Source organism: Protopterus annectens, chromosome 11.part0, assembly GCF_019279795.1.
Source record: "Protopterus annectens isolate FY-2018-M chromosome 11.part0, PAN1.0, whole genome shotgun sequence".
Classification (NCBI taxonomy): Eukaryota; Metazoa; Chordata; order Ceratodontiformes; family Protopteridae; genus Protopterus; species Protopterus annectens.
Window position 1 is genome coordinate 1,041,292,775 of NC_056745.1, and position 27,521 is coordinate 1,041,320,295.

At 45.6% G+C, this 27,521-nt stretch overlaps 1 protein-coding gene across 1 annotated transcript in view; it reads right to left on the minus strand.

Annotated features, from left to right (window-relative positions):
* Positions 1 to 27,521, minus strand: part of GTSE1 (G2 and S-phase expressed 1) — a 999,478-nt gene that overhangs the window by 622,442 nt on the left and 349,515 nt on the right. Inside the window, exon 4 of the mRNA XM_044087269.1 lies at positions 16,162 to 16,312. Within this exon, the coding sequence (XP_043943204.1) occupies positions 16,162 to 16,312 (151 nt within the window). The remainder of the gene's footprint in view (positions 1 to 16,161; positions 16,313 to 27,521) is intronic.

The window sequence follows — 27,521 nt, forward strand, 5'->3', positions numbered from 1 at the left end:
ACCTTGGTTTTGCAGACCCTCTGCCGCCAGGCGGCGTCTTCCACCTCTGCCCCCTCCTCTGCCTCTAGAAGGGGCATCACCCTGTGTGCCTGGGAAAGATCCTTGGGGTTTTCAAAACCACATTTTTCCACCACGTTGCCCTTTGGGGTACGGTCTGGATGGGGTGGAAAAACGGACTCCGACAGCAGACAGAGTCTTTTCCTCTTGCTCACACCGGGAAAGGGTCTCCTTTACTTTGGGGCCAAAGAGAGTGGCACCATCAAATGGGGCGTTAGTAAAGGAAGACTTGAAGGCTTCCGAATGAACATAAGCGCATCCAGGATTGCCTAAGAGCAATCGCTGAAGCTGCTGCCCTACTCGATCCTTCTCGGCGTATGATATCAGCCTCATGGACGAGTTTGCAATAGACGTAAGGGTATTGAGATGTGCTGTAACTTTTTCTGAAATAGCAGCATCTGTAGTACCCTGGAAGGTATCTCCCAACTCTTTGATTAGATCCCTCTGTAGCCGTGTGAAGTGGGTCAAATAGTTCAGGGATCGCATAGAAAAAGCCGCTGAACTAAAAATGCACTTCCCATACCTGTCCATAGTCCTAGAATCTCTGTTAGGCGGATGGACAGATGAGGAAGATTCCGACATCTCCTTTTTCGTGGCAGCTGCCACCACCATAGCATCCACTGGCACTCCATTTGTCAGATGAGCCTTATCCTGAGGGGCAGTAATATATTTGTTAGGCTTTCTAGGGACTGGCTCCACCGTGTCAGGCGTCTCCCACGCCCTTCGAGCAATCAGCTCCATCAACTCATCGAAGGGCGGAGTGACCCAGGAGGAGGAAGGGCGAGCACCGAATGCCTTCAGCAAAACTAACTCATCCTCAGAAGGGGGGAGGGCTTGCCAATCACCTCTCTGCTTTAGGATCTCCAGGATGTCCGAAAAAGAGACATCCTCTGAGGGTGACTTTGGGGACCCTTCTGACTCATCTAAGTCAGTGTCCGATGTCAATGATTCTTGTGGAGAATCTAAGTGTCTCCTCTTACACAATCTTTTCCTCGGAACTTCCTCGGGGGGAGCATCCGAAGAAGCCTCCGAGGAAGAGGGGGCACCCTCCAGGGGTGGCTGAGACACAGGTGCTCGACGCTTAGATGTAGCCGTGGGTGCAGAGGAGAATAATTAGAAGTTATGTACCTACCATAACGTTCCATGTTAGTTGTCTTCTCTCGCCTTCTTTCTTGCTGGATGGGTTTGGAGCCGATCCTCTTGCTTTAGCTTGAGAACTCCTTTTACCAGCTCGAGGCAACCCTATATCCCATGATGCAAGGCGGAACTACCTCAGATCTCGTTTGGTAGCTAACCTACCCTGCTAAGGACCAACCTAACATAATTAGGAAAACCAAGTTCATAATAAGAGTCCTCATATGAAGGCTCAGGAGGAAACAACCTGATAGGAACTCTTCAAGATCTGTCCAGGCCAGGGGAAGGAGGGAGGGATCGCAAGAAGAAGGCGAGAAGACAACTAACATGGAACGTTATGGTAGGTACATAACTTCTAAATGTTAAGTTGTCAATCTCTTCATTCTTGCTGGATGGGACCGCCCCTAGCACCTGTATCCCGGGTGGCTCAATGGAACAGACTCTTGAGAACTGTGGAACCAAACTGGCCCTGTCTCTGGAGGCCAAGTCTAACTTGTAATGAGAGACAAAGGTATGAGGCGGCCCAAGTAGCTGCTGCACAAATGGTATCAATGGGTAGTCTATCCTGAAAGGCTGCTGAAGTGGATAGACTCCTGGTTGAGTGTGCTTTCGGTTTAGAAGGTAGCTGCTTGCCTCTGAGAGAGTACACATAGGAAATGGTGGAAGTCAACCATCTGGACAAGGTCACTTTAGAAACTGGAAGACCTATCCTGTTTTCTGCATAGGAGACAAATAATTGGTCCGATTTCCTGAATTGTTTAGTTCTATGCAAATAGTACCTGAGCTGACGATGGACATCCAAAAATGAAGCTTTGTTCAGCTCTGTCAGAATAGTTTGGGAAAAAGACTGGTAGATCTATGGATTGGTTAATATTGGTTTGAGACACAACTTTGGGGAGAAAGGACGGGTTCGTTCTTAAGGATACCCTGTCCTTATGAAAAACCAAGTAAGGGGAACGAATGCAGAGAGCTTGAATCTCGGAAACCCTTCTTGCTGAAGTGACAGCCAGTAAGAATATAGTTTTCCAGGTCAATAACTTCAAAGAACATGAAGCAGACGGTTCGAAGGGAGGTAGCATCAAGGATGCCAACATTAAATTTAGATCCCATTGCGGAGGAGGATGCTTTATCGGCGGCTCTAGGAGAAAAACTCCTCTCAGAAAATCCTTGCATAATCTATGAGACATAATGTTATTATCATGCAAGCCAACATGATACTTGGAAATAGCAGCCAGTTGAACTTTAACTGTAGATGAAGAAGATCCTGAATGAAAAACTTCAGCCAGGAAATCTAAAACAGAATGCACAGGAGCAGTAAAGGGATCAATATTCCTGAATTTGCCCAATAGAAAACGCCACTTGCTAGCATAAACAGTTCTAGTGGGCGACTTTAAAGAAGACACTAAGATGTCTCTGACTGAATCAGAGATCATCGGAAGCCTGGCTAGGGAAGGAAGTGGAGCAACCAAGCAGTGAGGTTGAGAGAATGAATGGCCCGGTGCTGCTGACCCGACTGGTGGATCAAGAGATCCGGAACTGGGTCCAGATGCCAGGGCTGCACCAGGAGGTGACGATGCAGAGACGGAAACCAAATTTGTCAAGGCCAGTAAGGGGCAATGAGAATCAACTTGGCCCTCAAAACGGTGGCTTTCTGAATGACTTGTGGAATCAAGGGAAAGGGAGGGAAAGGGAGGAAAGGAAAAGCGTACAGAAGTCCCCGGGGCCAATCCTGGGTTAGAGAGTCTCTCAGGGGTTGGCCTGGTAGGGGAAAGAGGGTGAAAAAAATCGGGGCACTTGTTGTTTTGAGGTGTAGCAAAAAGATCGTAACAAGGAGTGCCCCACTTCAGAAAAATCTGATCCACTACAGATTGATTGAGAGACCACTCGTGAGGCATCAGAATGGATCTGCTCAGCCTGTCCGCCAATAGGTTGGACCTGCCGGGGATGTGCGTTGCTATCAGAAACTGATGAGAGGAGATTGCCCATTGCCAAAGTCTGAGAGCTTCTCGACACAACGGATAGGACCACATCTTCCCTCCCTTCTGACCCTTGAGATATGGTCTAGAAGGGGTGGAAAAATGGACTCCAACGGCAGAAAGAGTTTTACCGTCCTGCTCACACCTGGTCAAGGTATCCTTCACCTGAGGTCCGAACAAAGCCGAACCATCAAAGGGGGTATTGGTGAAGGACGCCTTAAAGGGGTCCGCAAAATTACAAAGCCGCATCCAGGCTTGGCGTCTAAGAGCCACTCCTGTGCCTGCGCTCCATCGGCTGCATAGGATATGAGCCGCATGGAGGAGTTGGATAAGGAATTCAGGATTGCTAGCTGTGAGGCAATCTTTTCTTGAGCCCCAGCAGCAGACGGATCCTGGACCACTTCACCCAGTTCCTTGAGAATATCTCTTTGAAGCCTGGTGAAGTGACAAAGGTAGTTCAGCCGATAGCAAAGGTCGCTGAAGAAAACATCCGCTTTCCATACCTGTCCATGGTCCTAGAATCCTTGTTAGGAGGATGGACAGGTACTGAAGGATCCGCCAGTTCCTTTTTAGTGGCCGCCACCACCATAGCATCCACAGAGACGCCTTGAAAGAAACTGTTTGTCCAGGGGCCGTAATAAACTTGGATGGTCTCCTGGGGACAGGTTCCACAGAATCTGGAGCTGCCCACGCCTTCAGAGCCACTACCTGCATAAGTGGGTCGAAGGCGGAGACACCCAGGAGGTGGAGGGTCGGGATCCAAAGCCTCCAGGTATACCGACTCATCCTCAGAGGATCAATGGATGGCCAATTCCCTCTGTTTGAGGAGCTCAAGGATGTCTGAAAAGGAGACATCCTCAGAGGGGATCAGAACCCTCCGACTCATCTAAGTCGGTATCAGATGTAGTAGACTCGGGAGTCTGTGTGTTTCCTCTACACGTCCTCTTCCGAGGGGTTCACCTGCAGGATCAGGAGAAACTCGGAAGAGGAGGAAATTCCCAATGGGAAACCTGGGGCGATGGATCCCTGGGCCTGAGAGCAAGAGGCTGGCAAGAGGTGTCTACAGGCACCAAGAGGGAGGAGCTAGAGGGATGGACCGTTGACCTGGCTCAGGAGCCAGGACACTCTCATCACCTCAAAGGCTCTCCCCGAGACCGGAATATCCCGTTCGAGGATACAGGAATTCCGCTCCACTGAGAGGGAAGGCTCGAGGCCGATGTCGGTGCCGAGCTTACCAAAGCCCCCGAGAGGGAGAGCGGGTCGGACAAGGGTCCGATGCCACTAGCCCCCTCGGAGCAGACAAGGGAAACCCGACGACCGGATCCCTCCAAGGAAGGTCTCAAGGAGGAGATCGGAGCCAAAGGATGTATCGGCACCGGCGCCGAAACAGTCGCTGTCCCGAGAAGCTCGCCCAACTCTGGTGGGGAGTCGGAGGAGGAAGTTCAAGGGTGAAGCAATAGCCGAAGTCTGTTGAGACGGGCTATGGAGCATTTGGGCCAGTGCCTGCGACTAACAGCCTGCTTACCACCCTCTCTAAGTCGTGGTCAGACAGCCTGGAAGATCTCGAAGATCGGCTACGATGGCTCCGCTCTGACAAAAGAGGAGACCCCGGAGCAGAGTGGATACTCTCCAACGAAGGGGACCGAGATCTCTTTCGGGACAAAGTCATCGGAGCCGAAGTCCCCTGAATTCCAGATGGAGCAGAAGGTTTCGCCCGATGTTGGATAAAGTGTCGGCTCCAGCCGGAGTCGACAAGGCCACAAGACCGGTGTCGGAACCAATGCCGAACCCACTACCTTGAAGCAGAAAGATCGGTTCCAGCCGAGCGATCTCGCTCTGACGGAGCCGGAGCCACCGGAGGAGGCTTGGATACTGTAGCCTGAACCTTCGTGGCTTAGAAGGTTTACTAGACCCTGTTTTAGAGGGAGAACCTTCTGGCTTAAGTAAGCCACGGAGGATCAATTTATTCCTCCTTTCCTGCAGGACTCTCTGGCTAAAAGAGTGACACAAAGCACAGGAGTCCTGCAGGTGCAAAGGCCCCAGGCAGTAAACACAAGAAGTGTGCCCGCCTGTCAGAGACATTTTCTGACAGCACGAGTCACACTTCTTGAAGCCTGAGACCTTGCCTTCCTTTGACATAGTCCTAGAGGAAGAAGTCACACACACACCCCAACAAACACACAATTAATCCCCAAACACACACACACAGGTAGGGATTAACCAATGGGGTCTAGGCCTAACTTAAAACTGTTTTACAACTATGAAAAGAATTTAAAAGTTTTTAACTATAAGGGAAATAGGGTGGGCTGTAGAAAGACTACACACTATGAAAAGGGTAAAAAGGGGAAAATAAATCCCTAACTAAGCTTTTAGACAATATTAACTTACCTCAGCTTGCCAAGGAGACCTCTTTCGCTAAGCGGCAAACGAGATCTGAGGTAGTTCCGCCTTGCATCATGGGATATAGGGTTGCCTCGAGCTGGTAAAAGGAGTTCTCAAGCTAAAGCAAGTGCCGAGTCGGAGCCGAGGATTGGCTCCGAACCCATCCAGCAAGAATGAAGGCGAGATTGACAACTTAACATCGGTCCTTTATGGGACGGAGAAGCTGTTTCTGCTGATGTGGTTGTCTGGGTAGATAACACCTTCCTCATGAGGTCGAAGGCCCCCGGGTCCAGAGTCTAGGTATCTCCCGGTTCCGAGGAAATAGGAAGAATCCCCAAGACAGGCACCGATGGCATCGACCCTGAGGACGGAGCCGAGTCGATCCGAGCGAGGCCCGAGAGGAGCGTCTGAACAAACATCGGTCCGACTCTCAGTCCCGGATCCAAGGATGGATCTTCGCCCGAGACTCGTACCGGATCCGGAGTCGAGGTGAATGGAGCCGACCGAGAAAGACGGTTCTGGCACCGAGGGCTCCACAATCAGCAGATCAGCCTCTTCCGCTCCGAAGACTGGATAGGTTTCGAGGAGGAACAGATGGAGATAAGGGAAGGCCTTGTCTCGACACCAACTGGGAGGAGACAGATGAGCTTGGATAAGGCCGTATTCTCCATTAATTTCTGCACCACGCGGTCTACATCGGTGTCGGAGAGGGGTCTGGAAGAGCGTCAAGGAATCAAGATGGAGCCGACCTCAACAGTGTCAGGGAGGGAGCTCCGTCACGGTTCCAAGACTCGAGGCTCGAACTGACAATAGTTCAACACTCGCCCAAGTCTGTGGAACCGTGATCGAACTTTAACTGAAGAGCTCGGAGCCGATGACCTGGGCTCCGACGTCTTCGATTCCGAGGATTTGGATGCCTGGTCTGTTGCATCCAGAGCCTCTTGAAAGGTAGGTTTTAAAAGACCCCTATCCATAAGTTTCCTGCGCCTATCTGTCATGACCCTTCCACTGAAAGAATGACAAATTGAACAGTCTTCTTGCAGATGGAGAGGGCCAAGACAGTAGACGCAAGAACTATGATTATCAGTCACTGACATCTTTTGCCCACATTGGCAACGTTTAAAGCCAGACTTAGCTTTCTCAGACATGTCACAATCTTAGTTATAGCTAACAAAAGAAAAGTTAGTAAAATGTCAAGTCCAGTAGTTTTGTCTAATCCAGAAACTTTAGTCAAATCCAGTAAAAAAGTCAATCCAGTAAAAGGGTGGAGTAGGCCCCGAGGGAAAACTCTAATAAAGTATAAAAGAACTTTATATGGAACCGAGAATTCCTCGAAACACTACAAACACACACACACAGTCACTTAAGATAAAATTTTAGAAGAAAAACTTTTTGGAAATATAAGAAAAATATAAATCTTAGCTTAAGGTTGCTCGAGCTCATCAAACTGATGCGAACGCTGCAGCGGCAAACTAGATCTGAGGTAAAGGCAGAGGGGGATTGTGGGAGTTAGGTTGGTCTCGAGCTTCTTCTCGATGCAGAGCTTGCAAAGCGGCCGACATGGAGCCGAGGATCGGCTCCGAACCCAGGTGTAAGAACAAACGGCGAGATCGAACACTCTCACATCATCTCATATCTTGCCTTGTGGAAGTGAGCATCTCAGCAGTATACCTTACCTTGTGAGGTTAAGGGAGTTAACCAGGGGCAGTTTAGCTACGAAAAGTACAGCGAGATTAGTTTAGTATTTTTTTCTGCATATGAGATTCTATCCAACAGTGTTATTTTACATTTCCTGTGGCTGAAAACTTTTAGTTATGTACTCACCATAACTTCAGATGTTTGGGATCCATCTCGCCTACATTCTGAATGATGGGTTCGGAGCCGATCCTCGGCTCGACTGCACGCTATGCCAAAGAGCGAAGTCTCTTATTGGCTGAGCTTATTATATCCCAGGATGCACCACTACCAGTCCCCCAGATCTAGTTTGTCCGCATACATGCACACACGCATACCCTGCTTATATAACATCGCCAGATGAAACAAGATAAAACAGTTGAGCTCAAAACCGCTCAATCTCTTCTGATCTGCAAGGCAGGGGAAGGAGGGTAGAGTAGGAATGTGTAGATGGATCCCAAACATCTGAAGTTAGGGTGGGAACATAACAAAAAGTTGTTATGTGTTCCTATCTCGCCTACATTCTGAATGGGGGGACAGCGTCCTAGCACCTGAATCCTGGGTGGCTCACTGGAAAACACTCCTGAGTACCGTGGAACCAAATGATGCTCGTCCTTTAGATGCCACATCCAATTTGTAGTGGGAAATGAAAGTGTGCGGGTTGGACCAAGTAGCCGCAGCACAAATTTCCGATATAGCGAGCTTGGAATGAAAGGCTATAGAAGTAGCCATAGCTCTGGTAGAATGAGCTTTGATAGATGATGTAAGTTGTTTATTCGAAGAAGAATAGGCCTGAGTTATGCAATCTCTGATCCATTTTGAGATTGTAGCTTTTGTGATGGCTTGGCCCAATTTATTATCTGAGAAGGACACAAACAACTGGTCTGACTTACGAAGTTGCTGAGTCCTGTCTAAATAGAAGCGTAATTGCCTGTGAACATCCAATTTATGGAGAGTGTATTCTGCTTCATTAGAGAATTTTGGAAAGAAAACTGGTAGCTCTAGAGATTGTTGAAGACAGAAACTAGAACAGACTTTTGGGACAAAGGATGGATTTGGCCTAAGTGATACTCTATCCTTGTGGAAAATCAAGTACGGTGGTTTAATAGACAGGGCTTGAAGCTCTGAGACTCTTCTTGCAGAGGTAATAGCCACTAAGAATGCCGTTTTCCAAGACAGATATTTTAATTGCATGTAGCAGCCGGTTCAAAAGGGGAGATGTTAATGCGCGCACCAAATCAAGATCCCACGGAGGTGCAGGATGAAAAACTGGTGGTCTTAACAGACTGGCACCTTTAATGAACGTTTTGCATAGTCTGCTGCTCATCAAAGGAGGATCCGTGGATTCATGGAATTTAGAGATAGCAGCTAGTTGGACTTTAATAGTTGAGACAGAAGATCCCTGATTAAACAGGGATGTTAAGAATTTCAAAACCTCTGGGACAGGAGCAGTGATAGGGTCTAAGCCCTTGAGTTGAGCCCAGATAGCAAACCTCTTCCACTTACTGAGGTACAATTTGTTAGTGGTGGGTTTGTGGGCAAGATAAAATGTGAACAACTTCCGGTCTAGTGTGTCTTCTAACTAAGGTTGGAAGTGGAGGAGCCAAGCTGTCAATTTTAGAGATTGAAGGGACTGATGCCAATGTCCCGACTGATGGATTAGCAAAGATCAGGTCTAAGGTCCACGGATCGCCCACTGCATGCTTTTTCAGGTAAGGAAACCATATCTGACGAGGCCAGTATGGGGCAATCAGAATCATTGAAGACCCCAGTTGAGAAGCTTTTTGAATAACTTTGGGAAGGAGTGGAATTGGAGGAAAGGCATAAAGTAGCCCTGTTGGCCACGGTTGTGCTAGAGCATCCATGCCTGGTACTTCCTGATGTGGAATCAAGGAGAAGAACCTCTGGCACTTGGTGTTTGTGGAGTTGCAAATAGGTCGCAGCACGCCCCCATCTCTTGAAAACCTGGGCTGCTACTGTGCGGTTTAGAGACCATTCGTGAGGAGAGAGAATTGTCCTGCTTAATTTGTCCGCCAATACATTTGACTTTCCCGGGATGTGGGTCGCTACCAAGAAACGGTTGGTAGCTACAGCCCATTCCCACACTCTCATGGCCTCTGCAAAGGGGATACGATCTGGTCCCTCCTTGTTTGTTCAGATACCAAACCACCGACATGTTGTCTGTGTGGATGGCGATGATGCCCTGAGGAAGAAACTTGTGTAAGGCCTGTAGGGATAGAAGTACAGCCCTCATCTCCAACACGCTGATGTGGAGAAGAGCTTACCGAAGCCAGGAGCCCTGAACTAGCCTGCCCAGACAATGCCCCCACCCTATCTGGGAGGCATCTGTCGTCAGGGTAACCACTGGAGGGGGGAACAAAGGGTTTTCCCTGATCCAAGTTGGATGTCTGAAGCCACCAGCGAAGGTCCCTTTGCATATTTCCGTAATCATGATGTGATGATTGAGGGAAGATCCTGAAAGGACCATTGAGTTGACAAGAGCCACTGAAGAATCCTCATGTGTAATCTTGCTAGAGGAACTAAAAGAACCGTGGCAGACATTGAGCCTAAAACCTGTAGGACCATCCTGGCTGGGGCTTTGGATCTAGATTAGAGATTGAACTTGGCCCTGTAAAGTTCGGATCCTTTCGCAGGAAGAAAGACGCATCAATCTTGAGTCTATCTCTGCTCCTATAAACTTTATGCTGAGAGGGCAGCAAGACAGACTTTGACCAATTGAATGTAATCCCTAGGGAGACACCCAGGAGATGGTGGCTTTGAGGTTGTCCATTAGTAGATGCCTGGTGGTGGCAGTCAGGAGCCAGTCACGAGATAGGGAAACACTTGGAATCCAAGACTTCTCAGGTGAGCCGTCACTACTGCCAAACACTTGGTGAACACCCTGGGGCTGTGGTGAGACCAAAGGGCAGAGCACAAAATTGGTAATGACTGACTCCCAGGCTGAAGCGCAGATACCTTCTGGACGCCTGATGTATCGGTATGTGATAATAGGCGCCCTTGAGGTCTATGGAGCACATCCAAACATCCTTCTCCAACAACGGGAGAATGGATTGTAACGTGACCATTCGAATTTGGATTTGGATTGGTTCAGTCTGCTGAGATCCAATATTGGCCTCAGGTCCCCTGTCTTTTGGCACTAAAAAGAACCTGAGTAATTTCCTGATCCGATCTGGTCTGTGGGGACCGTTGATGACTCCTTTTCTAGCAGCTTTAAAGCTTGGTGGGTCCGGGATTCTCTTGGACGGTGGGGTGAGTATATGAATGGATGGTGTAACCTCCGGCAATGATCCAAGCACCCATCTGTCCTGAGTGATTGACTCCCAGGCTTTTAGGTGCTTAACGACACCCGACTGGCTCCGAGCAGCACAGCCGGGCAATCCCTCATGACGTGTGGGAGGCTGAAGAGCCACGAAAGGACTCCCTCTGCCGCCTCTGGGATGGCTCTCTGCTCTATTTCCCCTCTGCCTCTAATCTTCCTGCTGTTGGGAGAAAACTTGCAGACTTGGCGGAACCACATTTTCCCTCCGGCTGAAAGGAGTGGAATAACGGCACCTCAGATAAAGTTTTTCCCTCTTGCTCACAGCGGTAAGGGTGTCTTTCACCTTGGGTCCAAACAATGAGGACCCATCAAAGGGAGCAGGAAGACTTGAAGGCCTCCGCAACTGACACAAGCGGAGCCAGGCTTGGAGCCACGCCTGTGCCTGGGAAATGAGCCTCATGGACGAGTTAGAAATTGACGTAAGGATAGCCAACTGAGAGCTAACGGACTGGGCTAGCTGCTCAGGTAGGTTACCCGAGAGGGAATCTGACAACTCCTTGACCAGATCCCTCTGAAGCCTGGTAAAATGTGCCAAATAATTCAGAGACCTTAAGGTAAAGGCCGCTGAAGTCAGGGTGCGCTTCCGCACCTATCCATACTCCTAGACTCCTTATTAGGAGGATGGATGGACGCTGAAGCCACTGCCACGTCCTGTTGTGTAGCAGATGCCACCACCATGGCATCTACAGCCACGCCTTTAGTAAGGAACTCCTTCGGGAGCAGATAAAAATTTATTTGGACGAAGGGACTGGTTCCACGGTATCTGGATGTCAAACTAAATCCAGAAGCTCGTCAAGGGCGGAGACACCCAGGAGGCGGAGGGCTGAGCCCCAAAGGCCTTGAGGAGCACTGACTCAGCAGAGGGGGTTTGGATATCCAGCCGCCTCGTTGTTTGAGGATCTCTAAGATGTCTGCAAATGAGACATCATCCGAGGACGACTGGGACCCCTCTGCATCATCCATATCAGTGTCCGATGTAATAGACTCGGGGAGTCCACGTGCTTCCTCATCTCTTCCTTGGGGTTCCTCTGAAGACAACTCAAGAACCCTCAGGAGGAGGAACCCCACTGGGGTAACCTCAGGCCTCCTGGCTATGGACAGGGAACTGCCAAAGACCCAGTCTCCACGGGAAGGTGCTGGTAAACCGGAGAGATGGAGAGGACTTGGCCAAGGCACTCCTCATGGCGCCGGACCCCAGAGTCCTGGGAGTGTCCGGACTCGAGCCGTGATAGCAGACGGAAGTCCCGCCGAAGCACCGAGGGAGGCTCGGAACCAGCATAGGTCCCAAACATCACCCCGGGTCCAGCCGAAGAAGTCCGGTTGGAGTAAGGGTCGGAGCCGACCCTGAGATCTCCACCGGCTCCAACAGCACCTGCTAGGAGGAATGGCAATAACCAGCTGGGTCGGAACCGAAACAAATTTTGGAAGACTGGGGACTGGAACAGTCTTTGGAGCACCCTGTCTATATCAGAATCCGACATCCTCGAGACCGAGAGGAAACAGAACGAAGGCCTCTCCATCGGCCCCAAAGGGCTAGGGGACGCCGAGGAATACTCACAGCAGATTCCATCGGTGCGAGGTAGACCGCCGAGGAGGAAGTGTCTGAGCTGGCGATCCTTGTCGGCCGAAGCAGTGGAGCCGGCCATCGGCGCCAGAGGGGAGAGGCCTGCCTAAGTTTTGGCAATCGGGTCCGACGGACTGGTCGGAACCAAGCTCTTTCTTTTGGCAGCAGGAGAGGATGCCAAGGCTTCTTCAAAGGAAGGTTTAACTAACCCCTTAAGAATCAATTTATTTTTCCTCTCCTGGAGGACCCTTGAGGAAAAAGCGTGACATACACTGCATGACTCCTGCAAGTGCTTTGCCCCGAGACAATATACACAGAGCGAATGATCGTCTGTGATAGACATTTTAAACCCGCATTTCGAACATTTTTTAAAACCCGAAGGCCTAGGGGTTTGAGACATGATGTTACACAATTTAGTCACTGACAGGAAAGTAAACCACTAAATTCTTACTGATGATAAAGCTTACAGTAATAGCTTAATGCAAACACTTCCTGTAAAAAAAGAACAGGGAACTCTAAACCAACTATAAATTACAAGAGACCCTGTAAGTAATTAAAGGTTGACAGTCCGGGAAGGCCCTGGATGGAGGGGGGCCGAAAACAAACTCAACCCAATCACACACAACAATTTTACAATCCAAATAAAGTTAGCGATAGCCGTTAAAACAGCTTTTGTGAGGAAAAACAGCAAAAAACTGACAGAAAAGTTAGTTAATAAAAACTACTCAGCCCAGCCAGCTCGAGACCACGCCGATCTGGGGACTGGTAGTGGTGCATCCTGGGATATAATAAGCTCAGCCAATAAGAGACTTTTGGCATGGATCGTTCAACCCATCATTCAGAATGTAGGCGAGATAGGATCACATAACATCCCTAATGTTTCTGTAACTAAAAGTAGTTTCTTGTTTTTTTTATAATTATCCATTATTAAATATTTTTATACATTTTATTGCAGTTGGCCTTTTAGTAAATACCTGTGCTTATTTCAGTGTCACTGTGGCCACTCTGATAAGCATTACTGCTTCATTCACACACTACCGTTCATATCAGTATTAATTTGACACCGTATAATTGGTCACCCCTTGTATCAGTCTTAGTCTATTTGGCTGGTGACAGCTACCCTGTAAATCTGGAGAGAGGAAACAGCTGGTGAATCTGTGCCAGCCTTTCCCAGGTGTGTGTGCACTAAAATCAGATATTCAAGTGTGTATGCCAGATATTTGGAACAGGGACATAGTGCTCCAAGGTGGGTCTTGTCTGGGATCTGGAGAGGCAGAGTCCAGTCCCAGTGGAGATGTTCCCTGTGTGCTCTTGAGGGAAACTGTGCTGGATGCAGAGAGCTGTAGCTGAAATAATGTTAAATCCATTATTCCTGTTTTTACCTACCGCCTCTTGCCAGTGTCGGCAGTGAGGACTAGGGCTCCTTCATCGCCAGCCCAGAGTAAAGAGAGGCACGTCCTCACATGCCTTATTCACAGACACTATCCTGCTGTGCACCTTTGTCTGCTTCATACTTTGGGACTCTCTCTTCTGCCTAGTAACAGTTAATCCTATCCCAGCGGGTTCCTTTCCTAGGAGCCCTTCTGGAAACCTCTAGCCAAAAGTGCATTCTTTCCTTCAGAAAATATGCTGTTTCTGACCACATTTTCAGTTCCATTCAACAAGGGAATTAGATTATGCCTTTGGAATACCTAAAGGCAATGTGCTACACTGACTGCCTTAATCCTGATGGCCCCCTTGACAAAGTTTCAAATGAGAAAACTGGAGTGGTACCTACACAGAACAGTTGTTGCCAGGCTTCTGTTCTGTAGGTACCAATGTAGGTACCAATGAACAGAGCAGAAGCCAGTATTCTCCATTCCCTGACATGGCCCATCCCCCTACTGCCTTGTGAGGGAAGAGCCCATATGGTGAATCCAACAAATCTCAGTCAGGGAATCCCTTTTAAAGTACGCCTGGACACTCAAGACACCGGCTGCAGACTTCCTCAGATGCAATTTGGGAAGAATAAAATGCAGTGGAAGAATCCCATCAAACATCAAAGAAATGACAGCTGCAGTTTTAGCCATGAGCACATTCAAACTCGTACAGGAAAAGGGATCATACATGCCCTCACAAGCACAACAGTCATGTGTTATTAACACACAGAGAGGAGTTCATTCTTACCTGATGTGCAGGGTGGCCATGCAAGATTATTCCATCCCAGGAGAATTTTCTGGCCAGATCACCCAAGCAGAATAGACTACCTAAGAAGACTATCATGAATGGATGCTGAACAGGGACATATTTTTTGGACTTGATCCACAAATGGGGTGTTCCAAAAATAGACTTTTTTGCTTCTCCAGAAAACAAAGCAGTTAAAGAGATACTGCAGCAGGGCATCAAACTCTTAAATCTGCAATGGGTCCCACTACTCCTAAGAATGACTTAGAAAGCACACGGAGACAGACCAAAAATGCTACCCTTTCTGAGGCAAGATTGCTTCCCTCTCCTAATACTGCTATAATAAAGTCTCTAAATTTGCACTAAATCCAAAAATTCCACCCATCATTGCCTAATCCCTGAATTGGCTTGAACTCCCAAACTACCTAGACTACCTATAACTCACCACTGCACACAGACTTGTATTTTCACCCAACAAAATGTCCTGCTCCAATTAATATCCTTCCCCCTTTACACACCCAACAGAACTCTCAGATTGAGCATCAGAATTTAATTGCTATCCACAACCCTAAACGTCCTGCTGGCCAACTTCTCTCTTACTCACTAGGCAAAAAATGGAATTCCCTTCCTTCCACTCTAAGAACCATACCAAACTCAGAAAACTTCAAAACCCAGCTTTTCAAACACCTGTCCACTAAATGGAAATGCATCTGCCTTCACACTACCTAATCCCTGCTAAGTATATGCCCCCAGAGGGTGCGCTCTCAGGTTCCTAAGCTCTCTACAACTCCCATAGTTATTTTCCTGCGAGTCTACCTAAGTTCTCTACAACTCCCATAGCTACTCTCTCTCTAAGCGCTCTACAACTCCTATAGCTACTCTCACACGACTCAACTTTGTAAATAGCATCTTACTTTAAATGCGTGCATGTAAAGTGTATCCACATTTTACTTAAATGCTTGTATGAAAACTGTTTCCACACCTAATACATAAGTTTGCTGAAATGAAACTGTATAACCCTTAACTTCACCCACAATGAATTTTAACTATGCGCGATACTGAATATGCTTATTTGTAACCGTTCTATATAATGTTTTTTATACTTTTGTATCATTTGCATCTTAACTGTATAATGTATCTTGGAGCTTTTCGCCCTGGGCCTCCACTGAAAATGGGTCATTTTGGCCCAGTGGACTTCCCCGGTAATCAAACTGGAAATAAATAATAAACATGAAAAGGATAGAGCCTGCACCACTGCCTTGGACCTATCATACCAGAACAATTTTTTTTTGGTAAAAAAATAGATTTTAATACATTTTTATTTTTAATAAACTGTTAAAGGTTTGGCAATTTGCTAATACACAACCCCTTACTTACCGTAATCTAGCATAATTAGAGCTGGAACTGAGTGATGCAAACACCTTCTTACTCGCCATTAATGTTAATGCAGTAAACATTGATCTGTATGTTTAGTCTTCTGCATTTGAAAGACATCTTTAAATCTCTGTAATTTCCTAAAAGATGCAAAATGAACTTTTTAATACAAACAAAGAAAAGTGCTCACATGCATAAAGATGCATGTGAACATTTTTTTTTTGTGTGTGAAAAGAAAATTTTGTTTCGTGCTTTTAGACATGATCTTTCAGTCCATGCTGCATGTTACCATAAGGAATTGATGCCATCTAGCCAGTGGGATGGGAAGATGGCAAAATAATGTTCTATTGTACATTTGCTATATTAATCATTTACGAATATCAGAGCCCATGATAATCACAAAACTGTCTTAGTAGTTCTTGTTTAGTAAAATACAAAATATTCTAATATAACATCTTTTAAAAGAAAAGAAAAATATGCTAAAATGCAGGTCTTACCAGCTGTTGCAGTTGGGGAGATGGACAGACTGGAGTTAAAACTAGAGTTTATACTGGAGGAGGAGGAGGAGGATGTATTTTTCCTTACAGGCCTGCCTGCAGAGTTAACTGTACCAGGATGTCGCAGTCCAGATGGCTTTCCAAAACCAGTCTGAAAGTGAAAATGATACCCAATCAGAGCTATTGAAACTGACAAGATTCATGAAAATTTTCAGAAAGCATCCCTTGCTCCAGCAGATCCTTTTCTTCTCAAAAATGATTTCATGTCTCATTTTAACTAGACTGTCTCAGACTGCACTGCACGTTTCACCCTGCTGTAAAAGTACTAATGGATACACTCTTGTATAAATTTTATAAGCACTCCCATCAGACCTATGGACATCTGTTTTGAGAAATACAAAAGAAAGACAGTAACAAAGCATACTATCCAAATTAAAAAATGGAACACAATTTTATCACTATTCCTTTCAGGTAATGGAAAACAGAGGTGATAACAGGAGCAACTTTTACAAAATATTCCAAACTTATTTTTAACCACAGCAAATATTTTTGTTCTCAACTCTGCTATGGGCTGATAACTGAAGCAATATAAAAGTTTCTGGAAAACTCTACTTTCCACAGTTTAACTCAACTCTGTTGTCCATTTTCATTCTTCCTCAACTGATGGGTTCAGATCCGATCCCTCTGATCCAACTCGGTCATTTCTAAAGCTCATGGCAACCAAAAAACTCTTGAGCTTCTTCCTTACCCATAATGCACCAACATTAAGTTACCTCAGATCTTGTTTGCTGATTTTTGCCAGAAAGGAAATTACTACTATGCATACAAAAAGGAGGTGAAAAAATGCACGCAGTCGGTACATAAAAAGACTACATATGGAGCTCAATACAAAGTACAGTGATGCTCCCTACAGACTCATTCTTCCAGAAGTTTGCAAAGGATAGGTGTTTGGTGGGTGGAGAGTGGCAGAAGAATGAAGATGGACAACACAGATAGAATGTTAATGGTAAGTACATAACTTTATCTGATGTTGTCAATTTTCATCCTATCCTCAACTGATGGGAGAGACCCCAGCTACATGAAATCCTGGGTGGACTTAGGGATGTTCCTCAGCACAGTTGCACCAAATGATGCTTTAGCTCTGGAGACCACATCCAATTTTTAGTGTGCAACAAAGGTATGAGGAATAGCCCAAGTAGCTGCTGCACATATATCATCCATGGATGTCCTAGAAAGAAAAACTGAAGACATTGCCATGAACCTAGTTGAACAAGCTCATACTGGTTATGGTAATGTAACACCATGTATTTTTATATATAAATAAACAATATATAAATCAGTTAGCCATCTGGCTAAGGTTACTTTGGCAACTGGTTTTACCAATTTCAAGTCCACAAAGAAAATAAACAACTGGTCTGTTTTTATGTCTTTTGTTCTACGCAGGTAAAAACATAATGGTCTGTGAATATCCAGTAAATGCAACATGTACTTGCCTTTGTTAGTAAGAAAGCTGGCAAATTAATAGAGTGATGGATATTGGATTCTGGCACCACCTTGGTAAGAAAGGATGCATTGGTTTGTAGTGTAACTCTATCCTTGAGAAAAATCAAGTATGGAGGTTTTGAAGACATTGCTTGAATTTCTGAAATTCGTCTAGCAGATGTAATGGCAACTAGAAAAAATGTTTTCCATGAAAGATATTCAAGATCACATTTAGCTGCTGATTCAAAGAGGGAATGTACAACTGTCTGCAGTACTAGAGTGAGGTCCCATTGGGGAGTAAGGTCCTTAAAGAGAAGTCTTAAAAGTAGAGTGCCTTGCATGAAAGCTCGACAAAACTTGAGAGGATACTGAGGAAAACCTCAAATCCAGTCTGAAATTTTGATATCGAAGCTAACTGAAATTTAATAGTTGAGGAACTAACTCCTCCTTTAAAAAGTAAGGCCAAAAATCCAAGGATGTTATGTATAGGAGCTGAAAAGGTTTCAGCATGATTTTGGTGTGCTCAATACACAAATCTTTTCCATAGTTTACGTGCTGGTTTATCTGGAGATTAACGTACATGTCAGACAGAAGAAAAGAGCAAAGGTCTGGCTATTAATGGAATTGGAGAAGACAGGCCTTCAGCCTAATGTCTGATATGTCTGGATGGATCATGCCTATCTGGTGAGACAGGAGGTCTGGTATTGTATCCAGAATCCAAGTTTGGTGAACAAAGGCCAAAGGATACGGAACCAAATCTGTCGAGGCCAGTAGGGTGCAATGAGGATGACTTTGCTCTTCAAGATGGCTACTTTCTTTAGGAATTTTGGAATTAACGAGGCTGGTGGATAGACAGATAGTAGACCAGGGAGCCATTCCTGAAGTAGAGCATACCACTGTGATTTCTCCTGTGGGGGGATTAAGTCAAAGTAGCTGCTGCATTTGTTGTTGTGTCAAGAAGCAAAAAGATCATAGCAAGGCTGGCTCCACTGACAAAAAATCATTTCTCTCATGTTCTTATTGACACTACTCGTGAGGTAGAAGGTACCTGCTGAGCTTGTCTGCTATCACACTGGACTTCCCTAGAATATGCATTGCTATGAGAAAGAGGTTGGATGAGATCACCCATTGCAACACTGAGTGCTTCTCGACACAAGGGGCAAGACCAGGTCCCTCATTTGTTGATGTACCAAACTACTGACTTGTCTGTTTGAACTGCAATCGTCCCAAAAGGAAGAGCATTCTGAAAGGCCTGCAATGCTAAAAGCACTGCTGTCATCACTAGGGCATTGATATGCATATTGGCCTCTCCAGCGGACCAAGTGCCTTGGACTGTTTTCCCCAAAAAAGTTCCCCGCCACCCCAACTGGGAAGCGTCCATGGTCACTATGGCCATGGGCTGAGGGGGAAAGAATGGACGGCCTTGTAAAACCTGATCTGATTGAATCCACCACCTGAAATTTCTCTTGCATAGGTCTGATTCGAATCAGAGTTGACACAGGTTGGTAAAGTATTGACCATTGTGTTTCGAGTATCCAAGGCAGAATCGTCATGTAAAATCTGGCTAAAGGAATTAGTGTCATTGCCGCTGACATTGATCCTAGAGCTTGAAGGACCAAGCAGGCCGAAATCTTGGTACTGCAGATTTATTTTTCTGACCTGTGAACTTATAGTTTGAACCCTTTTGAGAGGCAGTGAAGCTATCATTGACTTTATATGAATTCCAAATTCTGAGTTGGTTTCAGTTGAGACCTGCCGTAGTTTATGGTTATCCCCAGATGAGAACATGGCAGGAGAACCTAATCTCTTGCTTTTACTAACTGATGCCTGGTTGGGGAGGTAATGAGTCGGTCTAGATATGGAAATATCCAGGATCCTTGCAGTCTCAAGTGAGCTGCTAATACTGCCATACACCTAAACACACTGGGGTCTGTGGTGAGGCCAAAGGACAGAACTCTGAACTGGTAATGACTGCTACCCAGCTAGAAGAGCAAGTACTTTTTAGATTGGTTGTTTGTCCTTCTTGCCCAAAAAAGTAAGAATGGGTTGAACACTGACCATCTGAAACTTAGTACATCAAACTGATGCGTTGAAAGTGCTGAGATCCAAAATTGTCTCCAGCCCCATTTCCTTTGGCACTAAAAAGAACCTTAAGTAAGTTCCAGATTCTATCTGGTCTGGCGGGACGAATCTTTTGCAGCAGCTTTTGTATTTGAATTGCTGCTTGTTTCCACTGACTGGGTGGAACATCTGGGATTTTACTTGAGATTAGAGGGTAAGGGAAAAAGGTATTGTATAACCTTTGGAAACAATCCACTGCACCAAAGTATCGTTTATGTCTAGCCAAGATCTCTGGTGTAGGGATAATCGACCCCCAATTGCCTCCAGAGGTGGACAATCAGGCCTCCTTTCGGGAGTGCTAGTAAGATCTGTCAAAAAATTTCTGGACCTCTGGTTTTGCAGCCCACCGCCGCCACAGGGATGGCATCAACCATTGGAGTTCCCTCTTCTGTCCCTGGGGGAACTTCCTCCACGTACACCCTGGAATAGACTGAGGATTTCTTGAACGACATCTTCCAACCATCTTGTTGATACCTAGAACTAAACCCCCACTGCAGATAGGGTCTTTCCATCCTTGTTATAGCTGGATAATGTGTCCTTCACCTTGAGGCCAAACAAAGAAGTGCCATCAAAACGACTGAATGAGGACTTGAAGGGCTCCACAAAATCACACAAGCATAACCAGACATGTCTCCTGCTGGCAATACCTGAATCCGCTACCCTTATGGTTCCTTCAACTACATGTGACATCATTCTCATGGAAGAACTGGAACTAGACTGCAGGGTAGCTAGTTGAGAATTCACAGATGATTGGGCCCCTGCAGAAACCGATCCTGACAGGGTAGGGTATTTGATAGTTCTTTAATCAAATCCCTCTGTAATCTTGTAAAATGCAACAAATAATTCAGTGACCTTAAGGCAAAGGTCGCTGAAGCATAGACACGCTTCCCAAACCTGTCCATTGCCCTCTACTCCCTATTAGGGGGGGATGAACAGTGGAACTCTCCTCAGCAAGTTCCTTGTTGGTGGCTGCTGCTATGATCATGGCATCAATGGGCACACATTTACCCCAAAACTGTTCATCTAAAGGTGGTGCTATAATTTTATCCAGTCTCCTAGGTATTAGTTCAACTGTGTTGGGTTCTTCCATGCCCGCTGAGAGACTAAACTCAATAAGTTTGTTGGTGGGCGAAGTAAGCCAGGAGGTAGAATGGCCAGTACCGAAAGCCTCCAGGAATACAGACTCCTCAGGTGAAGGGTTGCTGGGCATCCAGCCACCTCGGTTTAGGACCTCAAGGATGTCTCCAAATGAGACAGCTTCAGGAGGTGACCAGGGGGAACCTTCACCTTCATCAAAGTCTGTATCTTCGGTGACAGACTCCTCTGGGGAGTCCAAATCCTTCCTCCATGTCTTCTTCTAAAGGACATCCTCAGTGGGATGGTCTGCAGAGGTATCGGAAGAAATCGAGATACTCTGTTAGGAAGTCTGGGGGTCTTCTGGCTGTCACTGTGGCAAAGAGTGATGAGGCTATGAATGCAGACATACCAAGGTAGAAGGGCTTAGGATCTGAGGGGTTGGATCCGTCCATTATGCCAAGGCATAGAAATCCCTCCTCACAGCCTCAAAGGCAGACCACTCGGGAGAAAGGGAGGACCTCGGATCCAAAAAGACAAGCTTTTAGACTGCAGTCCTCCCCGCTCTGAAATCAATCTCCCTGAGGTGATCTGACAGAACCAGAGCACGGAGAGTAAGTTTTGGACATGAAGATATTACTAACTTTAGATCAGAGCCAGATGGCTTGGATCCAGGGACTCAGACAGTTGGAATAAGAGAAGGAACTTGCAGTGGGGGGTGTAGGAGAATAGACTTCCTGACCTGAAGGGGTAGGAGCCAGTAAGACATGCATCTGATTCTGTTGCCAAGAGAATCTTCCTCACCACTCTTTCCACAGCTTCCTCAGTCAAACTTCTAGAGAATGAGTGGAAACACTAGACCTGGGTTGGAGTAGCTCCAAGAAAGGCGAGGGCACTGGATCCACTGATGGCATCTTGTTTTTGGTAGTTGAATCAAACCTGAACCGATAGGACTGGAAGTAGTCTAATCCGATACCTTTTATTTGAATCTGAGGAAGTCGGGCCATCAATTTCTTAGATGTGAGGATGAGGTCAGACTCATCTTGGCTTTTTTCATTGATGGCCCCAAAACCCTGAAAGATGTAGAAAGTTTCAGAGAAGTTCTGGATTGTTTAGCTTTTGGAGAATGATCTCCAGATATAGTCCCTCCAAAGGCAGAAGGTAATAAAGCCTTCTAAAATGAGCTTTTTGTTTCTTTCAATCACACTGGGGTTGAATCTACAGCATACAGAACAATCTTCCTGAAGATGTAATGGTCCCAAAGAGTATCATAGGAAGTTACTAGGCTATTGGCCCTGAGGCCCTTATAAGCCTAGTCAGAGAGTTTAGCCCATGGATAGACAAATCAGCACCAGATGCCCCTGTCCAGCAGGGACACGGGTAGAATCTCAGGATTGTATTTTCTATTTCCCGTCCAGTTATCCAGCTTGTGCTTAAAAAGGGGTAAAGAGGTACTCTGCTTGACGTGGAGAGGGAGTCTATTCCATAGATGGGGGAGTCCCTGACACAAATCTGTCCCGCCAGCAAGTCTTATTGATGTCACAGAACAGGTTGAGGCTGCATGTGCGGGTTACTTGAGTGAAGCTCGACTTGCAGATAAGCAGCAGTCCCATCAAGGTGGGGTCTGAGATTGCCTTGTATGTCAGGCAAAGATCACCCCTGAGGAGTCTGTATGAAACACAGTAGAGGGATAGGGCTTTTAGCCTGTGTATAGTTGATTTTTGAGGCTCTGGATTCTCCTGGTTAGAAAACTCATTGGTCTCTCTAGCTGCTGCATCTGCTTTGCGAGTTACATGCCGAATGGGGCGTTGTACTCAATAATGGACCTTATAAGGGAAGAATACAGGGATGTTATGAACTCCTTGTTCCTGGATGAAATACTCTTACTTATGAGGTAGGCCATGTAGAAAGCTTTCCATACAATGGAAGCAACATGGTGGTCAAAAGTCAGGCTGCTATCAATCTGGGTGCCCAAATCCCTCATGACTGACTGCATGCTTAGAACGTTATTAATGTGATAATTTGTGAGGACATCTCTCCCTCCAAAGGGGATGATAATGCATTTTTTTGTATTCAGCTTGAGGTCATGTTTCTGGCACCAGTCGTTTGGGTGAGACCTTCTTGGAGGATGTCCACGTCACTAAGGGAATTAATAACAGCTCCCAACTTGCAGTCGTCTGCAAACTTGGTCAGCCATAGACCACTGGTTTTGGCCTGTACCTCAGAAAAGTAATGAGAGGCCCCAAGACCGAACCCTGGGGTACGCCACTCAAAACGGGTCTACTGCTTGATGTGGCTTCCCCTATTTTGACTAGGTGGGTTCCACCAGTGAGCCAGTTGGCTACCTATCTGGTAACATACGGATTGCTGCCTAGTTAAGAGAGTTTATCTATTATGCCCGAGTAGGGAATAGTGTTGAAGGTTTGGCCAGGTCAAGGTAGGCAGTGTGCATAGTCTTCCCCCTCATCCATGGCTTTGGTGACTGTCTCAAAAAAGTTGACCAAAGTTAACAGACATGACCTCCCCTTGACGAAGCCAAACTGTGTGGGAGGTTGCCAATGTCCTTGCCAATGAAATCCATTCCATGGCCTTGCAGATCAGGCTAGTTAGGCTGATGACCCTATAATTTCTTGGATCAGTGGACGCTTCATCTTTGTGTAAAAGGATGACAGTGGCTGTCCTCCACACAGCTGGGACAAAACAGATACTCAGGCTTTGGTTGAATAAGGTGCCTAATGGTGTTGCAAGCTCCTGCTCAAGTTCATGTAAGATGCAGCCTGGGATGTTACCAGGTCCCATGGAGGCTGTATTTTTTGCCTTCGAGAGCAGAGATGACCTGATCCCTAGACATAAGGGGAAGGGGCGGGTACTGGGAATGTCATGTTTACTGATGGGGGGGACAGAGGGGTGAAATTTTTGCTGAATCTGTCAGCCAACAAGTTTGCTATATCTACGGCATTTGTATATGTGGTGTCCTTGACCACCAGTTCTGAACAGATCCGAGTGCTACCGTTGAGATTACGGACATATGTGAAGAAGGCCTCATGACTGTCTCTAGTAGATTTGGCCAATTTGAACTTGAAGTTTGCTTTGGAGGATTTCACTAGTGCTCTTATTTGCTTGTTTAAGCTAAGGAGAGATTGCTTCCAATTGGGTACCTGCTCCTTCTTGGTCCTGGACAGCAATTTTTTTCTTTTGTTATAGAGTTTATTTATTGCAAATATCCACCATACAAGTTTATTCTTCTTTGTGGAGGATGATGTAGTCCTGTCAGGTATTACTGATGCCATGCATCTACATAAATGTCCATATAGTAATTTGGTATAGTTTTGGATACTGGTGCCAGTTCCTAGAGAGGGTGAGGGGCTGTGAAGCTGTTTATACCATCCCTCAAGAGGCTGTAATTAGCTTTGGAGAAGTTTTTTTGATTGACCCTGGTGGGGGTGGGGGGGTGGTTATGGGGAAGATGGTGACTTTGAACGAGACCACTTTATGGTCATCTCTTACAAGGCAGGATGATACTACAGGGATGCTGCAGTGGTTACTCATGTTAGATAATACCAAGTCAAAGATATCTATCGTGGGGGTATCGACTAACTGTTCCAAAGCATTTGCATTGACAAAATCGAGGCATCTCTGGGCATTTGTGAGCTAGGAAGAGCAGTTCTTCCAGTCTATGTTTGGGTAGTTAAAGTTACCCAGGATCAGGGTAAAGGGTTGAATCTTGATAGACTAAGAGATCTAGATAGGCAGTTTGGGCATCTTGGGTCAGATTTGGGGGCCAGTAGCTAGCTATGATTTGTATAGGGGTCTTGTCAATAGTTAACTGCACCTGGAGTGTCTCCTCTGCGCCATACTATTTGACCAGCCTGGAGGTGTGTATGTCTTTAATACATATTGAAACTCCACCTCCTTTGGCTTTACTACCCACAGTTTGGGGTCTGAATGTATAAGATGAGTAACCAAGTAAGGCTGGGGTGCTCTCTGCAGCTTTGAGCCAGGTTTCCGTGACTGCACAGATGTCAACATTTTCCAGGGTTAGGAATACTTGCAGTGAGTGCAGTTTCATGTTTAGACTCCTAGTGTTTAGCAGTATGACCTTTACTTTGTGTTTTGTTGAAATTTTTATGTTGGTAGTTAGTTTTAACCTAATCACTTTTCCTTCAAAAGGCACTATGGGGGAAGCAAGAGCCTTTGCTAGAATCCTGAAGCCCAGGTGAAACAGATGTAGGGCATCTCTGGCAAAGCATCATGGTCTGTCAATCATATTCCTAGGCCATCAGGTGCTGGGTCCCTCTGAAATGACACCAGAAACTAAACCAATTGTTAAAGTCAATAATTTTCCGTTTGTATTCAGGCATCACTTTGGGTGACGGTAGAAAGCTACTTAAGGCTAGGGACATACCTGCCTGGGACACATTCAAGTTCAATCATGTCTCTCTTCATATAGTCCAGGGAGGTAAGTCTCAGGTCATTCACACCAATATGGACTATGACAGTCATAAACAGTACCTGTTGTTAGACTTGAGTGCCTGTGTGATACGGTGGATTCTGGCCCCTGACAGACAACTAACCATGACTTTCTCCTTATCCAGCCTGGTGAGAGGCACATCTGTGCACCTCACAATGGAGTCACCTATGACTAATATGTTGGGTTTATGGTTAAGCCTTCATGGTTGTGAGAGACAGGTCTGTGAACTAGGCGTGCTATGTGGTATGGAGGGCTGTGGAGATCTCATGTGATTTGCCTTGGAAGTCTCCTTTGTTTGGGCATTTTATGTTGAGGACCTCCACATATGTGGGTGCGTGTTGTGTATGTGTGAGTGGTGTTTAAGGTGTAGTGATCGTGTTGACAACCTTCTCAGTGCCAGATATACTGGCTTGTAAGGGAGAAAGCTTGGACTCTAGGTTGCTTATGTAATTGCATCTCGCAACTTGTGTTCCTAAGTGGTAGTAGGTGGTTGTCTGTGTACATAAGGCAGTTGCTACACTGTCTCAGGATGCCCATATCAACTAGACTGGCAGGAGAAACTGTAGGAAATTGTCCATCCATATTTTTCAGAATCTGAGAGAGAAGGCCAGAGAGAGCTAAGGGGTTAGCCTAAAGCCCAAGTGCTTAAACCAAAACTAAGAGGCTTAGAATAACACAATTTAAACAGGCTATAAACAAGCAGCAACAAATGCAACAGAAAAGATGCAAATGAACACTTTAGAGAACAAGCCGCAGCAAGTAGCAGAAAAAGCAAGCTGAAGTAATGGAGCAGGAGGAGGAAACAAATACAGTAAAAGAAGCTGAATAATGTTTTTTTTTTTTTTTTTTTTTGTTATTAAAGTGGAAAGGGAGAGAGGAAGAACAGAAGAAAATAAAACCAGTGCAGTGCTGTTAAGAAACACTGAACTGGATAAAGTGCTAAAAATATACTTATGTCTGAATTACAGAGCTACACAAGTAAATTTTTCGCACTTTATCCAATTGCTCAGTGTTTCTTATTAGCACTGGATGAAGTGCTAATAAAGGTAAAAATACTTTTTCATAAATACTCAGTTTTCTAGATGTAGACTGCCTTGTGGTTGGAGGTAATAGCTGCAAAAATTGCAAGCCACTTAGAGCAATTTTACAACTCCAGCCAAAGGAAGTAGCTAAATTCCAGGCCTTTGTAAGGATTGTCATTTTATAGTCCTATACTATGAAGTTTGACAGACCCTCCTTCACCCACTTCCCGAGGCGTCAAGGTTAGCACTGCAATTCAAGAGCTGCGACACTTTATATAATGTGTTCTGCTTGTCATCAGTGTCTTTAGTACTAGGAAGTTTTTATCCTTCTGAAGGTTGGAAAAATCTGCTTGCTATTTTTGCTCAAAAGTATTTTGCAGGTATAGTACAAAAAAGTACAACTGTGTGTTCTTGAGTTTTAGATATATTTTTTTTAATTGAGTCACAGATGCCTTCATACATTGTATTTTCCAACTTCTATTGGATTGCTTCCCCTTGATTATATTACAGCATGCTAACTCTTCATCAAAACCATAATGCTGAAGAATGATAAGTAGTGTGTTTAAGACTAGCACTGTTTTCTATACAACTGATTCAGAAAATACCACTTGCATATGCATCACTTCACAAAATATGTGATACGAAGATGTCCATTTTCATTCTATCCTCAACTGATGGGTTTGGATCCCATCCTTTAGATCCAACTTGGCTGTTGCTAAAGCTCATGGCAGCCAAAAAACTCTAGCCTCTCCCTTACCCATAATGTACCAACCCAAAGTTACCTCAGATCTCATTTGCCTCTAAGCAAAAGATGTGGTTGACCTATTCTCGAGCTTTTTTTGAGATGTTTTATTGTCTTCTATCCTCTTAAATTCTCTATTTTTTTTCTATATTACAGAATCTTCTTGTTACCATAGTTGGCAAAGTTATTTGTTTTTTCTCCTTTATATTTTTAATACTTGGCATACTTCTTGAATTACTATAGTTAGTAACTTCCTTTCTTCATTTATTGTAGCCCTCCTCCTTACCATCGTTGGTATTTTTTCCGATTCCCTTTTTTGTCTTAAAAATATAAAATAAAAATCCTGTTCTTACTTGACTTTCTTGGCTTTCATAGCTTAATCTTGCTTAGTGTCATGGCAGAAAAAGTTCCCACCGAATTTAAAAAATGTGTGGGGGCACAAATTTCC